This window comes from Parambassis ranga, chromosome 16 (assembly GCF_900634625.1).
Source record: "Parambassis ranga chromosome 16, fParRan2.1, whole genome shotgun sequence".
Classification (NCBI taxonomy): domain Eukaryota; kingdom Metazoa; phylum Chordata; class Actinopteri; family Ambassidae; genus Parambassis; species Parambassis ranga.
Window position 1 is genome coordinate 22,389,388 of NC_041036.1, and position 16,919 is coordinate 22,406,306.

At 42.2% G+C, this 16,919-nt stretch overlaps 1 protein-coding gene across 3 annotated transcripts in view; it reads left to right on the forward strand.

Moving 5' to 3' along the window:
- The window catches only part of cyb5r4 (cytochrome b5 reductase 4), a 39,585-nt gene that overhangs the window by 11,846 nt on the left and 10,820 nt on the right, over window positions 1–16,919 (forward strand). For 2 of the 3 annotated variants that reach the window (XM_028426275.1, XM_028426277.1), the window contains 3 exons: window positions 3,836–3,868; window positions 3,956–4,078; window positions 6,484–6,624. In XM_028426275.1, coding sequence (XP_028282076.1) covers window positions 3,836–3,868; window positions 3,956–4,078; window positions 6,484–6,624 — 297 coding nt within the window. The remainder of the gene's footprint in view (window positions 1–3,835; window positions 3,869–3,955; window positions 4,079–6,483; window positions 6,625–16,919) is intronic. The other variant, XM_028426276.1, reaches the window with a different exon arrangement.

The window sequence follows — 16,919 nt, forward strand, 5'->3', positions numbered from 1 at the left end:
TTTCAGCATTGGTGCTTTTCCACTGTGTAAGAGAGAATCTAAAAATAAAATCCAGGTCAGGATTTCTGACCTGTTATTGTCCAGCTACACTCTGCTCTGATTACAAATTAGTAGCACCTGTTTGAGGTCGTTAGCTGTCATAAAGACACCTGTGCACCCCACAATCAGCCAAAGTCTTAGTAGCAACATGGGCAAAACCAAAGAGCTGTCAAAAGACACAAGAGACAAAATTGCAGACCTTCACAAAGCTGGAAAGGGCTATGGGGCAATTGCCAAGCAGCTTGGCCCCCATGGAAGATCTCTCTTTGTGGGGTATCAATGATGCTAAGAATGGTGTAGAATCAGCCAAGAACTACACGGGAGGGAGAAAGTCATGTGGTCAGATGAAACCAAAATAGAACTTTTTGGTCTTAACTCCATTAGCCATGTTTGAAGGGAGAACAATGATGAGTACCATCCCAAGAACACCATCCCTACTGGGAAGCATGGGGGTGGTAGCATCATGTTCTGGGGTTGTTTTCTGCACATGGAACAGGGCAACTGCACTGTATTGAGAGGATGAATGGGGCCATGTTTTGTTAGATATTGAGCAAAACCTCCTTCCCTCAGTCAGAGCATTAAAGATGGTTTGAGGCTGGGTCTTCCAACATGACAATGACCTGAAGCACGCAGCCAGGATAACCAAGGAGTGGCTCTGTAAGAAGAATATCAAGGTTCTGGAGTGGCCTAGCCAATCTCAAGACCTAAATCCAATAGAAAGTCTTTGGAGGGAGCTAAAACTCTGTGTTGCTCAGCGACAGCCCCGAAACCTGACAGATCTAGAGAAGATCTGTGTGGAGGAGTGGGCCAAAATCCCTCCTGCAGTTTGTGCAAACCTGGTGAAGAACTACAGGAACCGTTTGACCTCTGTAATTGTTAACAAAGGCTTCTGTACCAAATATTAAAATGTTTTGACACAGTAATTCACAAATAAATTGTGATTATAAAAGTGAATAAAAGTGATTTGTGGATTTTTATTTTTAGATTCTGTCCCTCACAGTGGAAATGCACCTATGCTGAAAATTCTACACTTGCAAAATCACAGGGTGATCAAATACTTATTGACCTCACTGTATGTACGATTTCTCAAACATGTGCTTGTTTAAACTACGGTAGTGAGATTTATCAGAATATAGCTAGTGGAAATTCTTGGATTCATAAAGCATCTTTTTGTTGTTTTGAGGTAGTGTAGTGTGTGATACTGGGATTCATAATGTCAACAATATAGAAAACAAAAAGTCAAAAAAAGTCTATTTATTGTCAAAACTGCTATATGTGATGGACATACAGAGAATCGAAATTACGTTACTCGTTACTAACATATAACATATAACTGAGAACTTAAGAATAAACAATAAATATAATGTGTAAAAAAATGTACCTACAATGAGGCACACACAAAATACAAGGCACAAAAAAAGTTAATAGTGCAAGACATTCCAGTTGACTTAGATGTAAACAGTCCAGGGAAATGGTTTAATTAAGAACTTATTAGCTTATATGAGACTTGTATAAACTGACTAAGGTGCAGAGAGAATGCACGGGCGGTAAAGTGGCTGGTGCACAGAGTTCCTTTGTTTTTGTTTTTTTGGGTTTTTTTTTGGGGGGGGGGGGGTTGTCAAGGTTCTTATGTAGGGGGAAGAGGGGGAAGGTTGGGCAAGGCAGGGAGAGAGTTCAGCCTCCTGGCAACCTGGTGGATAAAGCTATCCCTCACTCTGCTGGTCCTGGCCCAGAGGCTTTGCAAATGGCAGCAGACTGAAAAAGCGGTGTGAAGGGTGTGTGGGGTCTCCTGTGATGTGGATAGCCTTTCGGGTGAGACGGCTGTCATAGAGGTCTTGGATGCCGATGATCCTCTCAGCTGCTCTCACTATGCAATGAAGCGTCTTCCTGCAGGTGGTGGTGCAGGCTCCTTACCACACAGTGATGCAGCTGGACAGGATGCTCTCAACAGCACCTCTGTAAAAGGTGCACATAATGGGGTAGAGGCTCTGGCTCTTCTGAGCTTGTGGAGGAAGTAGAGGCGCTGCTGTGCCTTGGTCAGTGATAATAATATATAATATAATAATAATGCATTGGTCTTATATTGCATTTTTCTGCTGGTCACTCAAAGCGCTTGACATTAAGATGCATTGTTCTTTCACACCACATTCACACAGTGGCAGTGGTAAGCTATAGATGTAGCCACAGCTCCCCAGGGGGTCAAACAGCCAACCTTCTGGTTATTGCACAACCCTGCTCTCCCACTCAGCCACTGGTGCCCTGTGTTGTTAGTCCAGGAGAGGACCTCAGTGATGTGCACACCCAGGAATTTGGTGCTGCTTACCTGCTCAACAGCAGCACCGATAGCACCATCAATAGTCAGAGGGGTGGAGAGGTTGTGGTCTCTGCACCACATGGCCAGAAGGTGCACCTCATTTCTGTAGTTTGTTTCATCTCCCCTGGTCAGCAGAGTGAAGAGGAGGGGGTTCACCCCTTGGGGAGTCCATGTTCATTGTGATGGTGCTGGATGTGTTTCTTCCAACCCACACTGTCTGAGGTCTCCCGGTGAGGAAGTCCAGCAGCCAGTTGCACAGCAAGGTGTTCAGCCTCAGCTGGTCCAGTTTGTTGATGAGCTGCTGTGGAATGATGGTGTTGAATGCTGAGCTGAAGTCTAAGAACACCATTCGAACATATAAGTCTTTATTTTCCAGACGGGTGAGAGAGTGGGAGTGCTGTGGAAACTGCATCATTGGTTGACCAGTTAGGCCGATATGCAAACTGGAATGGGTCCAGGGAGGGAGGGCTGTCTTGATGTGTTTCATGACTAACCGTTCAAAGCACTTAATGATGATGGGTGGGAGTGCTACTGCACTAGTCCACCCCAGCCTGCTTTAATGACTACCGAGTCATTAAAGCAGGCTGGGGTGGACTTCTTTGGCATGGGGATGATCGTGGTGGCTTTAAAGCAGATGGGGACAACAGCCTGGCTCAATGAGATGTTGAAGATGTCTGTGAACACCTCAGCAAGCTCCTCAGCACAGCTTTACGTGTGTTGATCTGGCTGAGAGATCTCTTCACACCAGCTTGGGACAGGGAAAACAACTGGTCAGTGGGAGAGGATGTGATCTTTTGTGTAGGAGTGCTGTTGAGTGCTTCAAAGCGTCCAAAGAAATCATTCGGCTAGTTCAGCAGAGAGCCGTTGCTGTCACAGGTCTGTGGTGGGGGGTTGTAGTCAGTGACAGGCTCTGGGTGTCCCTACTGTCGCTAAAGTGGTGGGCAACCCTCTTGGAGTACTGCCTCTTCGCCTTCCTGATGCTACGGGACAGGTTGGCTCTGGCTTGAATACTGACAGTCCTGGTTTGTGTTACATCATCAATAGATTTGGTGATGTATGTAGTGACAGTCTCTGAAGACTCCTGGAGGTCAGTGCAGTTGTTGTGGGTTGCAGCCTGTGTAAACACATCCCAGTCTGTTGTGTTAAAACAGTCCTGTACAGCTCCTGTGGCTCACTCCAGCCACACTCGTACTTCTTTTCAGACCAATTTGGCAACTTTCACCAGTGGTCTGTATGCTGGCATTAGCATAACAGTGATAATGTAATTAATTATAATTATCATTCTTGGTGTGGACAGCTCCTCAGAGTTACCAGTTTCAGAAATTGCCAATTGATAACAGATCTGGTCAATGCTGCAATAGCTCCACATGACCCCAGGAAGGAGTTGTTTTGTCTATTTCTTTTCATATAGGTTATTTCAGTTTGATGTCTTTGATCTTGGTCTTGATTTTGGTTGTTAAATAAGTTTTCTTTATTGTTCAGGTCTTACCAATGAAGTTGAGGGGACCGTTGCAGGTAAGACACTGTATACATTACATAAATATGAGCAAGCCTGTAAGTACTTTTTTTAAAAGATTTATAACCTGTCTTATTTATGATCAGTCCACACGGCTTTCTCAGTGGGGAAGATCCAGGTCAGCATGCAGAAGCAGACAAAAGAAAAGTGGTCAAGTCTTGGTCATCCACTAGAGTTTCACAATACATTTCTACGCAAAAAAGAGAGAGGTAGGATACGACAACATATACCTGTTTAGTAACAACCTGTTGCAGCAGCCCCTAGTGGCAAAGGCCCTATTGTAACTGAAGGAATTGATTTTGACAAAAGAACTAGAAATGTAAGAGCCTGAGCATTTTCAGAAAGTCTCCAAACATTCCCCAAAATTCAGCCTCTATGAGAAGTTTGTATGACAAATTTAGAACACAGATAGAAACAAACAGGAAGTTGCATTTTATTAAATAATAATAATTATCCAATCGAGCTGAAACTTTGTCAGTTTGCTCTTAAGCCATTGTAAAGCAAAGGTTATCACTCAGGAAACAGCTGTATTTTTTGTAGAATCTCACACATTCTTCATCAATGTGGATGGAAGTTTACAGTAATGATGAGCACCCACCTCTCAATGGACTATTATACTAATATGATGATACAGTAGAGCTCCACCTACTGGCAGTACGCATTGTTTTTTTTTTTTAGATTTTGCACATGTATTTTAACAAACTCCTCCCAGGTAAATAAGATAGATGAGAAAAAAGTCTCTGCAGGTATTCTCTAAAACCACCATTTTTAAAAAATGGACATCTTTTCTCACATCGTATCGTACTTCCTCCTTATGGTGAAGTACTCCATTTGAAATTGGAGTACTGAAATTTTGTCACATTACTGTTAAATAGTGGTGTGTGAATATTGCACCAATCAAAATTGTTGGTTATACAGTCTGACAGCAGCAGGAAGGAAAGACCTTCTGAATCTCTCCTTCACACACCGAGGGTGGAGCAGTCTCCCACTGAAGCTGCAGTGCTGACAGGGTGTCCTGCAGGGGGTGGGACTCATTTTTCCGCATGGACGTCAGTTTTGTCAGGACCCTCCTGTCACCCACCTCCTGCACTGAGTCCAGAGAGCAGCCCAGGACAGAGCTGGACTTCCTGATGACTCTGTCCAGCTTCTTCCTCTCCCTCTCAGTGATGCTGCTGTTCCAGCAGACCACACCGTACAGGATGACCGATGCCACCACAGAGTCATAAAAGGTCTTCAGGAGTGCCCCTTTCACTCCAAAAGACCGCAGTCTCCTCAGCAGGTAGAGCCTACTCTGGCCCTTCTTGTACAGGGGGGGCAGAGTAGTAGTAGTATATAGTGACTTGGAGTGAAACTTCCTGGGAATGGATGGAAGCTGCATTGTATGTGGTAGAAAGATGATGTCTGAGACCACCACCTCTGTTAAGGGAAGTTTTTTTTAGCTTAACATAGATGGCTTCCTTGACCTCTTTCAAACCATCTTTCCTCTCTGTCTATGAGAAGCCGAGAAGTCAAACTTACATGGTGTGGGCAGGTAAGTGCAAAAGACAAAAGTGTGCAGGTTTTTCAAAATGGCAGACTTTCTGAATGTTTCTATCAGAATATTTCCCTTTGAGGAGTTTGTTCAAATACGAGCTGTGTAACATGGAAAATCTGCCAAAACACAATTCATGCTGCCAGTAGGTGTGCTAGGTAGGTATGTGTGTATAACAGGCTAATCATGCCCTATTATTTTCATCCACTTAGGATGAGGTATGTGGGAGAAGTTTTAGTCTTTATGGGCTTAAGAGTGAGCTCACAAATTTTCAGCCCTGTCGAATTCCCTAGGAGGAGTTTATAAAAGTATGGCAGGTGTGAAACACAAAATGACCAATTAAATATTTACAAGTTTATTTACAAACAAACCAAGGCAACAGAAAACTTCAGGGTGAGCAGTGCCAAGGTAACAAACAAAACAACTAAGGTTCTCAGCTCCTGTCTTTCTTAATCAAAAGAAAAGAAATTCAAACAAAGAGTTTAAATCGAGGCAACTGGACGCAAGGATTGTTTTTTGAAGACCTTTCGCCACTCCCCCAAGTGGCTTCTTCAGTTCTGCTACTGTTCTGGTTGGGAATCTGAGTTTTATGTGTTCAGGGCCAGTGTTATTTTTATAAAAGTAAAATTCAGTGTGCCATTATTGTAAATTTTCTCACACGGCGGTCCAACCGACAGTCAGCCATCAACCTGAATATGAAACACAACTACATTAGTTATATATTTTTAAAATAGCTCATTAAAATATTTCTTCTGGTTAATGTGATTTCTGCTCCTGAACTTCACTGCACACCATGCCCATATCAGGGCTGTGACACTTTGATTTTAAGCAGGATTGCAAGCTCTCATCTGTGAGGCACAAGTTATGTTTACATTCCGTAAGGGCATGTTCATTCTGAAAATAACTTTCAATGTTTCATTTTCTGTTTTTTTGTTTCTGTTTGCTAATTTCACACTACACATTACATCACATTTTGAAATTCACTAACCCCATATTTCTCTACAGCTTGCTTTATTTGCCCGTATTACCCAAAACCCCAAGAAAAATTGTAATAAACCTACACCCTTGATCTCTATGTTACAGCCTTCTTCTATCGGGATTGTGTATTGGTGTCTAAAACTGAAGTCAACCACAACACCTATGTATTCAGACTGCAAATGCCACGTGGGACTGTCATGCATGTACCTGTTGGAAAACATGTCTACCTGAAGTCCCTTAATCAAGGTAAGCACTCTTATCTTTTGTTCATTTTTAAGGCCAGAGCAGAGAATAGTGTAAAGGCCCCGAGCCCACCCGTTTTCAAAAATGCAAGTCTTTAGAACTTTATAATGCATCATTTGTCTGCAAAGACTAAGGTTATGCCCAAAAGTTTCCTAAAAGTTGAAATATTAGCAACTCTGTTTTATCTGCTTAGCACATCTGTAGGTGGACCTCCATGAAACTCACATAACTACCTCACATAGGCCCCGTTCACACCGGAAAAAGTCAATCCGGCTAGAGTAGGATTGTATCCGGATAGCGTTTAAGCTGGATACTTTCAGACCTATTTTCAAATCTGGCTATCACACACGCGTGTCCGCGCTCAGTCTGGCTTAATCCGGCTTTTTTGTTGTCCTCCAAACTGCTAGGCGGCGTCTCGTAATATACAGAACGCAGAGAGACCCACAGCACTCTGCGTTCAATCGTGCGCAAATCTGGCGCTGGTTCCGTCATGGCTCACAGAGCGGGATGTAAATAGCGTATTTCAGAAACGTGACCTCAGGACCATGATACGAACCGAACCGTGGATTTAGTGAACCTTTCCACCCCTAGTACATACACTCAACAAAAATATAAACGCAACACTTTTGTTTTTGCTCCCATGTTTCATGAGATGGACTTGAAGATCTAAACTTCATTCCAGATACACAATATTACCATTCAGTGTTAATTTTGTTGACGAATCATTTTCGTCATAGTTTTCGTTAACGACCTTTTTTTGCTGATAAAAACGAGACGATAACTAAATAAAAACGCACGGTGCCAAAAACGAAGACGAAATGGATTGACACTTTCGTCAACGAATAAAAACGAGACGAAATTATTGATGGAGACGAGATCCAATCAGAGCAGATTTTGTTTGTGGAAAGGGAGGGACGAATCAGGAGACGGCGGCAGAGAGCCAATCAGAAGTGCTCTCTCTGTGTAAGGACGTTGCGCCGCGATGCTGGAAGAAGGCGTACTCATGCATGGTCACACAAAACAGGAGAAGTAAAAACAATAAACCTGAAGCGACATTTGCAGACGAGTCATCTTAACTTCCGTTCAAAGATACACGTGACAAAATCTATAAATGAAGACACCGCTGCTGATGGTTTTACAGCATGCGACCTGTTTCTAAGCTGTCACTGAAGTGTTTTGCTGTAGTTATGGAGTATTCATGAAGAAGGTCATGACTGAACAGTGTATTCAGGGAGAGCAGCTCACTGTTCACTGCTGCTTTTGTGAAAAGGTAATAGCAATTAAATAAAGAGATGTTTGTTTCAAATAACACAAGTTAAAGCTGTGCCTGTTTTTATTGCACAATCAAACCTTAAATATTTCATGAAAAATATATATCATAGAATTTTAGTCGACTAAATCCACGGCAGATTTAGTCGACGAAAATTATTTGATATTTAGTCGACTAAAACTAGACTAAAACTTTAAAAATGTTGATGACTAAAACGTGACTAAAATCAAATGACATTTTAGTCACAAGACTAAAATAAAAACTAAATCCGAAATTGCTGCCAAAATTAACACTGTTACCATTCCTCTCAAACATTGTTCACAAATCTGTCTAGATGTGTGATAGTGAGCACTTCTGCTTTGCTGAGATAATCCATCCCACCTCACAGGTGTGCCACATCAAGATGCTGATCTGACATCATGATTAGTGCACAGGTGTACCTCAAACTGCCCACAATAAAAGGCCACCCTGAAATGTGCAGTTTTGTCTCACAGCAAAATGCCACAGATGCCACAAGCATTGAGGGAGCGTGCAATTGGCATGCTGACAGCAGGAATGTCAACCAGATCTGTTGCTCGTGCATTGAATGTTCATTTCTCCACCATAAGCCATCTCCAAAGGCGTTTCAGAGAATATGGCAGTACATCCAACCGGCCTCACAACCGCAGACCACGAGTAACCACACCAGCCCAGGACCTCCACATCCAGCAGGTTCACCTCCGAGATCGTCTGAGACCAGCCACTCAGACAGCTGCTGAAACAATTGGTTTGCATAACCAAACAATTTCTGCACAAACTGTCAGAAACCGTCTCAGGGAAGCTCAACTGCATGCTCGTCGTCCTCATCGGGGTCTTAACCTGACTCCAGATCGTCGCCGTAACAGACTTGAGTGGGCAAATGCTCACATTCGATGGCGTCTAGCACGTTGGAGAGGTGTTCTCTTCACGGATGAATCTCGGTTTACATTGTTCAGGGCAGATGGCAGACAGCGTGTGTGGCGTCGTGTGGGTGAGCGCTTTGCTGATGTCAATGTTGTGGATCGAGTGGCCCATGGTGGTGGTGGGGTCATGGTATGGGCAGGCATCTGTTATGGACGAAGAACACAGGTGCATTTTATTGATGGCATTTTGAATGCACAGAGATACCCTGATGAGATCCTGAGGCCCATTGTTGTGCCATACATCCATGAACATCACCTCATGTTTCAGCAAGATAATGCACGGCCCCATGTTGCAAGGATCTGTACACAATTCTTGGAAGCTGAAAATGTCCCAGTTCTTGCATGGCCAGCATACTCACCGGACATGTCACCCATTGAACATGTTTGGGATGTGCTTGACCGGCGTATACGACAGCGTGCACCAGTTCCCACTAATATCCAGCAACTTCGCACAGCCATTGAAGAGGAGTGGACCAACATTCCACAGGCCACAATAGACAATCTGATAAACTCTATGCGAAGAAGATGTGTTGCACTGCATGAGGCAAATGGTGGTCACACCAGATACTGACTGGTTCTGAGTCCCCAGACTCAGAACAAGCAGAAACAAACTGCACATTTCAGGGTGGCCTTTTATTGTGGGCAGTTTAAGGTACACCTGTGCACTAATCATGATGTCAGATCAGCATCTTGATGTGGCACACCTGTGAGGTGGGATGGATTATCTCAGCAAAGCAGAAGTGCTCACTATCACACATTTAGACAGATTTGTGAACAATGTTTGAGAGGAATGGTAATATTGTGTATCTGGAATGAAGTTTAGATCTTCAAGTCCATCTCATGAAACATGGGAGCAAAAACAAAAGTGTTGCGTTTATATTTTTGTTGAGTGTACATACATAGATACATACATAGACCATCTGTCCCCTCTGTCCAAGATGTGCACATTGTGTCCACTGTTTTCAGATGGACCAGTGAATCCTGGCTGTCCTGTGCTGTGCTATCTGTTTGTTTGGGTGCTAAATAAAAAGTACATTAAAGCTCTGTGGGACACGCAACCGCTGCCTCCCCTATTGTACCACGTCCTCTGTCCCCCGGTACCAGCATGAGCTGTGGTCTGCAGGGCAGAAAAGTACACCAAAACAAAAGACAGGTCATCCGGCCAGTGGTGGCACAGTGACTGTAGCTTATGAGCATATCAATGCGTGCAGTCAGATGTTCAGCATGACTGTAAAGTTTCATCCACATAAGATGAATTATGTGGGAGATACAGCCACAAATACATCTATTTCCTGTGCGTTGGTGAAGGGTCAAATTCGTGGTGGCGCCACAGCCAGACCATATGACAGTGCTGCGTCATAAAGAAGAAGTCATAAAGATGTCTTTGGCGTTACCACACTGTTGGGTTCAGTACTTGTCTTATTATAATTATATATTGTTTTAAGTTAAGAACATGACACAGTGTCAGAAGTGCTATATACAGTGAGGTCAATAAGTATTTGATCACCCTACTTAGAAATCATGGAGGGGTGTATAATTTTCAGCATAGGTGCTTTTCCACTGTGTGAGAGAAAATCCAGAAATCACTTTGTATGATTTTTAACAATTTGTAAATTAAATTGTATTTGTAAATTACTGTGTCAAATAAGTATTTGATCACTTGCTGATCAGCAAGATTTCTGACCCTCAAATACCTGTCATTGTCCAGCTACACTCTGCTCATGATTCTAAATTATTAGCACCTGTTTGTAGTCATTAGCTATAAAGACACCTGTGCACCCCACAATCAGCCAAAGTTTTAGTAGCAACATGGGCAAAACCAAAGAGCTGTCAAAAGACACAAGAGACAAAATTGCAGACCTTCACAAAGCTGGAAAGGGCTACGGGGCAATTGCCATGCAGCTTGGTGAAAAAAGAACAAATGTTGGAGCAATTATCAGAAAATGGAAGAAGCTAAACATGACTGTCAATGTCCCTTGGACTGGGGCCCCACGAAAGATCTCTCCTCGTGGGGTATCAATGATACTAAGAATGGTGCGGAATCGGAGAGACTTCCGGTGGTGTGAGGCGAATGGCAGCTTAAAATCTCTGCTCCTAACCGGTTGCTTTTCTATCCCCTCTGAAGTACATAAAGAGATAAGAAAATTACTGTAACTTAAAATGGAAGGGGATAAATATAAGAAGACTAAATATAAACAAGGCTCAAGACGCGTTAAAGGGGATTTAGTCGAAGAAACACACAGCGAGGAGGAAAGCCATGAGGATAATGGCGACGCTGATGAGCAAGAAGCTAACCCCGTTATGCAGGATATCTACAATCAGGTTCGAGCGCTCAGGTCGGATCTTAAAAATCAAATGAGTGACTTTCGACTCTCCTTTCGTGAAGACATGAGGAAGGAGTTGAACGAGTTTAGGGGAGAAATCAATCAGAAACTCCAGGAAGCTACAGGTGAGCTACAGACTACCATAGCTAGAATGACGGAGGCCGAACAGCGTATAGCTGACATGGAAGTATGGGACACAGCAGTGAAGGAGGCCCTCACCCAGGCGTTAGAGAACCAAGAGACCCTGCAGGCTAAACTGACTGAACTAGAGGCACGCTCGCGCCGGAACAATCTCCGTATATACGGGATACCAGAGGAATCAGAGGGGCCCAATCTATTGGAGTTTGTAACGAGGCTAATTAAAACAGAAGTTGGCCAGCCGGTCGCAGATACGGACCTTGGAATACAGCGCTGCCACCGGGCACTTGCCCCAAAACCCCCCAAAGACACGCCGCCCAGATCACTGGTTATTTGCTTCCAGGAGTTCAGAGTGAAAGAACAGGTTCTGCACTCTGCGTGGAGAAAGAAAGATGTCCGCTACAAGGAAAAAAGGATTTATTTTGATCAGGATTATCCCCCCGAGATACTGAAGAAACGAAAGGCGTACGCGGGGATATTGAGAGAACTTAAAGCCAAAGGAATCCGCTTCCAAACTCCACACCCAGCTAAACTGAAGGTGTTTTTTGATAGCGGAATCCAAGTCTATGAGAGCGCGGCAGAAGCGGCCAAAGAGTTAAAGAAGAGAGGCTTCTCTATGGAGACTGTAAAGGAGGCAGACCCTGCAGCGCTGAAGCAGTGGAGAAAGGCAACGTGGGAGAAGGCAGGTGCGGACCGCCACAAACAGGTAGTGGATTATGGGCGGATTCGAGAGAGACTACGGAGCTTTCAACATACTTCACTGGGAGCATCTGCCGCTGATGAGTGACGTGCCTGAGGGTAAACAGCTCCACACAGCCATGCTTGGTCCAACGCCCCCCCCCCTCTTCCCCTTATGGAGAAACTGACTTGAAAAGAATGCTACTGGCGCGGTGTATCTTTTTTGATACTGAAGAGAGGCCCTCAACGGATGCGAGGAGTCCCTCTCAATTTAAGTTTCTATTTTAACTTTGGACTTTTGGAAGTCTTTGTTTGTTTGTTGGTTCTGTTGTTTCTTGTTCTTGTTCGAGTTAACATGGGTAATGTCATACAAGAGTATTGAGGTGGAAAAATACATATGCATCATCAAGTATATAAGATAGTTACGCTAAATGTTAACGGGCTGCACAGTCCTATTAAAAGGAGTAAAATTTTAGCCAAAATGAAACGAGAGAAGCTACAGGTAGTTTTTTGGCAAGAGACTCATCTGTCCTCCTTAGAACACGAAAAACTTAAAAAGTTTGGCTTTCAAAATACCTATTACTCATCTCATAAATCAGGTCGTAGAAGGGGTGTGGCTATATTAGTTTCTAATGCTGCTAATTTTGAGTTTATTTCAGAAGTGAAAGACAAGGAAGGAAGATTTGTTTTGGTAAAGGGCAAACTAGACAACGAAGAAGTGACATTATTCAATGTGTATGCCCCCCCCCCAGGGAGCAAAAAAAGTTTTTTTAAGAAAATATTTGAATTGATAGTCCTGGAAACACAGAGAATTTTGATCTGTGGGGGTGATTTTAATGTTCATCTTCAACCTAAGCTGGATACATCTAATCAACGCCAAAAGAAAAGCCCAAACGCCACTTTAGTCAGGAAGATGCTTGCAGAATTGAACTTAATTGATGTGTGGAGGGAGGGTCATACAGGAGAAAAAAAGTTCACTTATTAATCTCCAAGCCATGTAGCTTATTCACGAATTGATTACCTATTCATGTATAAATCAGACTGGCATAGAGTTAGGGATTGTACAATAGGGATTAGGGACGTGTCTGACCATGCTGGAGTGTATCTAACCCTGCATTTGACTAATCAACGGAGAAATACATTATGGAGACTTAATACAAATATTTTAAATGACAAAACGGTACGGAAGCAAATTCAGCAGGAGTTTGAATCATATTTACAAAATAATGATAATGGGGAGGTGTCTCCAAATACTCTGTGGGACGCGGCAAAGGCGGTTATTCGCGGGAAAATTATTGCCCTTACAGCTTTTCGGAAAAAGGAGAAACAGAGGAGACTCCTTGAACTACAAGAGGAAATGAAGTTATTAGAAATTAGACACGCTGAACAAAAACATCCTCAGATATTGACTAGACTGAATAAAATCAAACAAGACATAAATGGTATATATGAAGAGGAAATTGAAAGACAACTTAAATTTACTAAACAAAGATACTATGAAACGGGTCCTAGAGCAATGAAATTACTTTCTTGGAGGACACGAAAACAACAGGGAAAGAACGCAATTTATAAGATTAAGAATCCCAAGACTCAAGAACTTTGTAGTGAACCAAAGGATATTCAAAGGGCTTTTGAATTATATTATAAAGACTTATATACCCAACCGACCATGACAAGCTTTACAACAATGGAGAACTTTTTAAGATCATTAGATCTGCCCTCTATAGGAGAAGTACAGAATAAAGAAATTATGGCTGAGATATCAGCAGAAGACCTGAATAAGGCGATTTCAAGATTGAAAGCTAATAAGGCTCCGGGTTCAGACGGATACCCGTCCGAATGGTATAAAGCATTTAAAGATCACATTATACCTGTGCTGCTTAAATGTTTTAATCATACACTGAGGATGGGGGAAATCCCCAATCATGGAAAGAAGCGGTTATTTCTATTATCCCGAAGGAAGGAAAAGATAAAAAGGAATGCAGCTCATATAGACCAATATCAGTCTTAAACGTAGATTACAAAATATTTGCTTCAATTCTGTCTAAGAGACTGGAGGCCATCGTCCCAGAGTTAGTAGATCTTGATCAAACAGGTTTTGTATTAAATAGACAGACACATGATAATGTAAGGAGAACATTACAATTGTTGGGTCATATTATATCAGAAGATCTCAGTGCAATTTTGATCAGCTTGGACGCCGAAAAGGCATTTGATTCGGTTGGTTGGGAATATCTATATAGGGTACTTGCAAGATTTGGATTTAGGGAAGGCTTTATTAACTGTATAAGAGCGTTGTACTTTTCTCCAACAGCTAGGATTAGAGTTAACGGTCACTTGTCACGAACTATTCATTTAGAAAGAGGGACACGCCAGGGATGTCCCCTGAGTCCATCTTTATTTGCGTTATTTATTGAACCCCTGGCCCAAGCAATTAGGGAGGAATCCAAAATAAAGGGGATTACGATTAGAGGAGAGGAACATAAGTCTTGTATGTTTGCGGATGATATCCTGCTTTTCATCACAAATCCTGACTCTAGTATTCCTAAATTGATGTCCCTACTGGGAGAATATAACTCATACTCTGGATACAAGTTAAATATCCAAAAAACACAAACCCTCATATTTAATTATACACCTCACCCGGATATAAAGGAGAAATATAATTTTAAATGGGACTCGTCCAAACTAAAATATTTAGGAATAAATTTATGTAAAGATATGTCAAAACCTTTTGAAAATAATTATGGCCTTATTAATAAAGAAATCAAATCTGGCATTTCTAGATGGACCCTCCTCCCACTAGATATGAGTAATAGAATAGAAATAATTAAAATGAACTTGTTGCCACGGCTTCTTTATCTCTTTCAATCACTGCCCTTGGAGGTCCCTCAAAAACAATTTGATGAGTGGAACGTCTGGATTTCAAGGTTTATTTGGAACAACAGAAGGCCCAGGGTCCAGTTCAGGACACTCCAGCTGAACAGAGAGAAGGGAGGCAGAGCTGTTCCATGTCTACAGGATTATTATTATGCAGCACAATTGAAACCTTTAGTATATTGGTGTGCTCCAAACTATGAATCCAAATGGAAATCTCTAGAAATCACACAGATAAACATCCCAATACAGACTTTTAATAGGCAATAAAGGCCAAGCTGAAAGATATTACAACAGTTTAAACCAATGGACATTATTCACTTTAAAAATATGGTTCAAGGTTTTGAGGAAGTTACAGCTAGAGAAACAAGCTAGGGTCTTGAATTGGGTGCCATATGACCCGGAATTTGAACCTGCTAGTTTGGACAAAGGTTTTAAACGATGGGCCAGGAAAGGAATCACATCCTTTTGTTCCCTCATCTCGAATGGCAAATTCCAGAGCTATGGGTTAATCTCAGACACATTTGGACTGGAGAAGCAGGATTTCCATAGGTACCTGCAAGCCAGAGACTATTATAATAAAAAATTACAAACCAGTGAAGGGAACGAATATAATCTGATCTCTATATTACAGGATGCATACCAAAATAAAGATAATAACAATCTGATCTCAAGGATATATTGCGTTATGCAAGCCTCTAAAACTCATTCAACAATATATATTAAGCAAAAATGGGAAAGGGAGTCAGGAACACAAATATCAGACCAGACTTGGGCCAACATATGTAAGACACAAGCGACCATTGCAAATTCACGACTATTGAGGGAATTCAGCTGGAAAAACATAGTGAGATTTTTTAGAACTCCTAAAATAACGGCATTACAAACAGGCATTCAGAGCCGAGGCCTCTGCTGGAGGCAATGTGGGGGTGATATGGCCAATCACTTCCATATTTTTTGGGCCTGTGAGAAAATCCAGCCATACTGGAGAGAGGTGGCAACCGAGATAAATAAAATAATGGGTCTGGGTTTAGATTACTCTTTTGTTACGTTATACCTCGGCAAAATACCAGAAACAGTCCCACTAAAGGATAAATATCTTTTGAAGTGAAAACCTCCTTCCATCAGCAAGGGCATTGAAGATGAAACGTGGCTGGGTCTTTCAACATGACAATGATCCCAAACACACCGCCCGGGCAACAAAGGAGTGGCTTCGTAAGAAGCATTTCAAGGTCCTGGAGTGGCCTAGCCAGTCTCCAGATCTCAACCCCATAGAAAATCTTTGGAGGGAGTTGAAAGTCCGTGTTACCCAGCGTCAGCCCCAAAACATTACTGCTCTAGAGGAGATCTGCATGGAGGAATGGGCCAAAATACCAGCAAAAGTGTGTGAAAACCTTGTGAAGACTTACAGAAAACGTTTGACCTCTGTCATTGCCAACAAAGGGTATATAACAAAGTATTGAGATGACATTTTGTTATTGACCAAATACTTATTTTCCACCATAATTTGCAAATAAATTCTTTAAAAATCCTACAATGTGATTTTCTACATTTTCTTTTCTTATTTTGTCTCTCATAGTTCAGGTATACATATGATGAAAATTACAGGCGCCTCTCATCTTTTTAAGTGGGAGAACTTGCACAATTGGTGGCTGACTAAATACTTTTTTTCCCCACTGTACTTTTGGCAAGTAGAAGCAGAAAAGCCGTAACTAGAAAATGGTTACAATTACTCCCCGCAACATTGGATCAGTGGCACAGGATCATTAGTGACATTTATTGTATGGAAAGACTTACCTTTGTCTTACGACTTGAGTTGGAGAAGTGTACTGAACGCTGGGAAAAATGGACCATGTATGCGCCACAAGCTTACCATGATGTAAGGCCAGGATGTATGTGTAACAGAATCTCTTGACTGTAAATATGACACCCATGGTGTTCTCATTGTTCATTGTCTATATATGCAAAACACTAATAAAGAAAAAGTTACAAAAAAAAAAAAAAGAATGGTGCGGAATCAGCCAAGAACTACATGGGAGGAGCTGGTCAATACCGTGAAGAGAGCTGGGA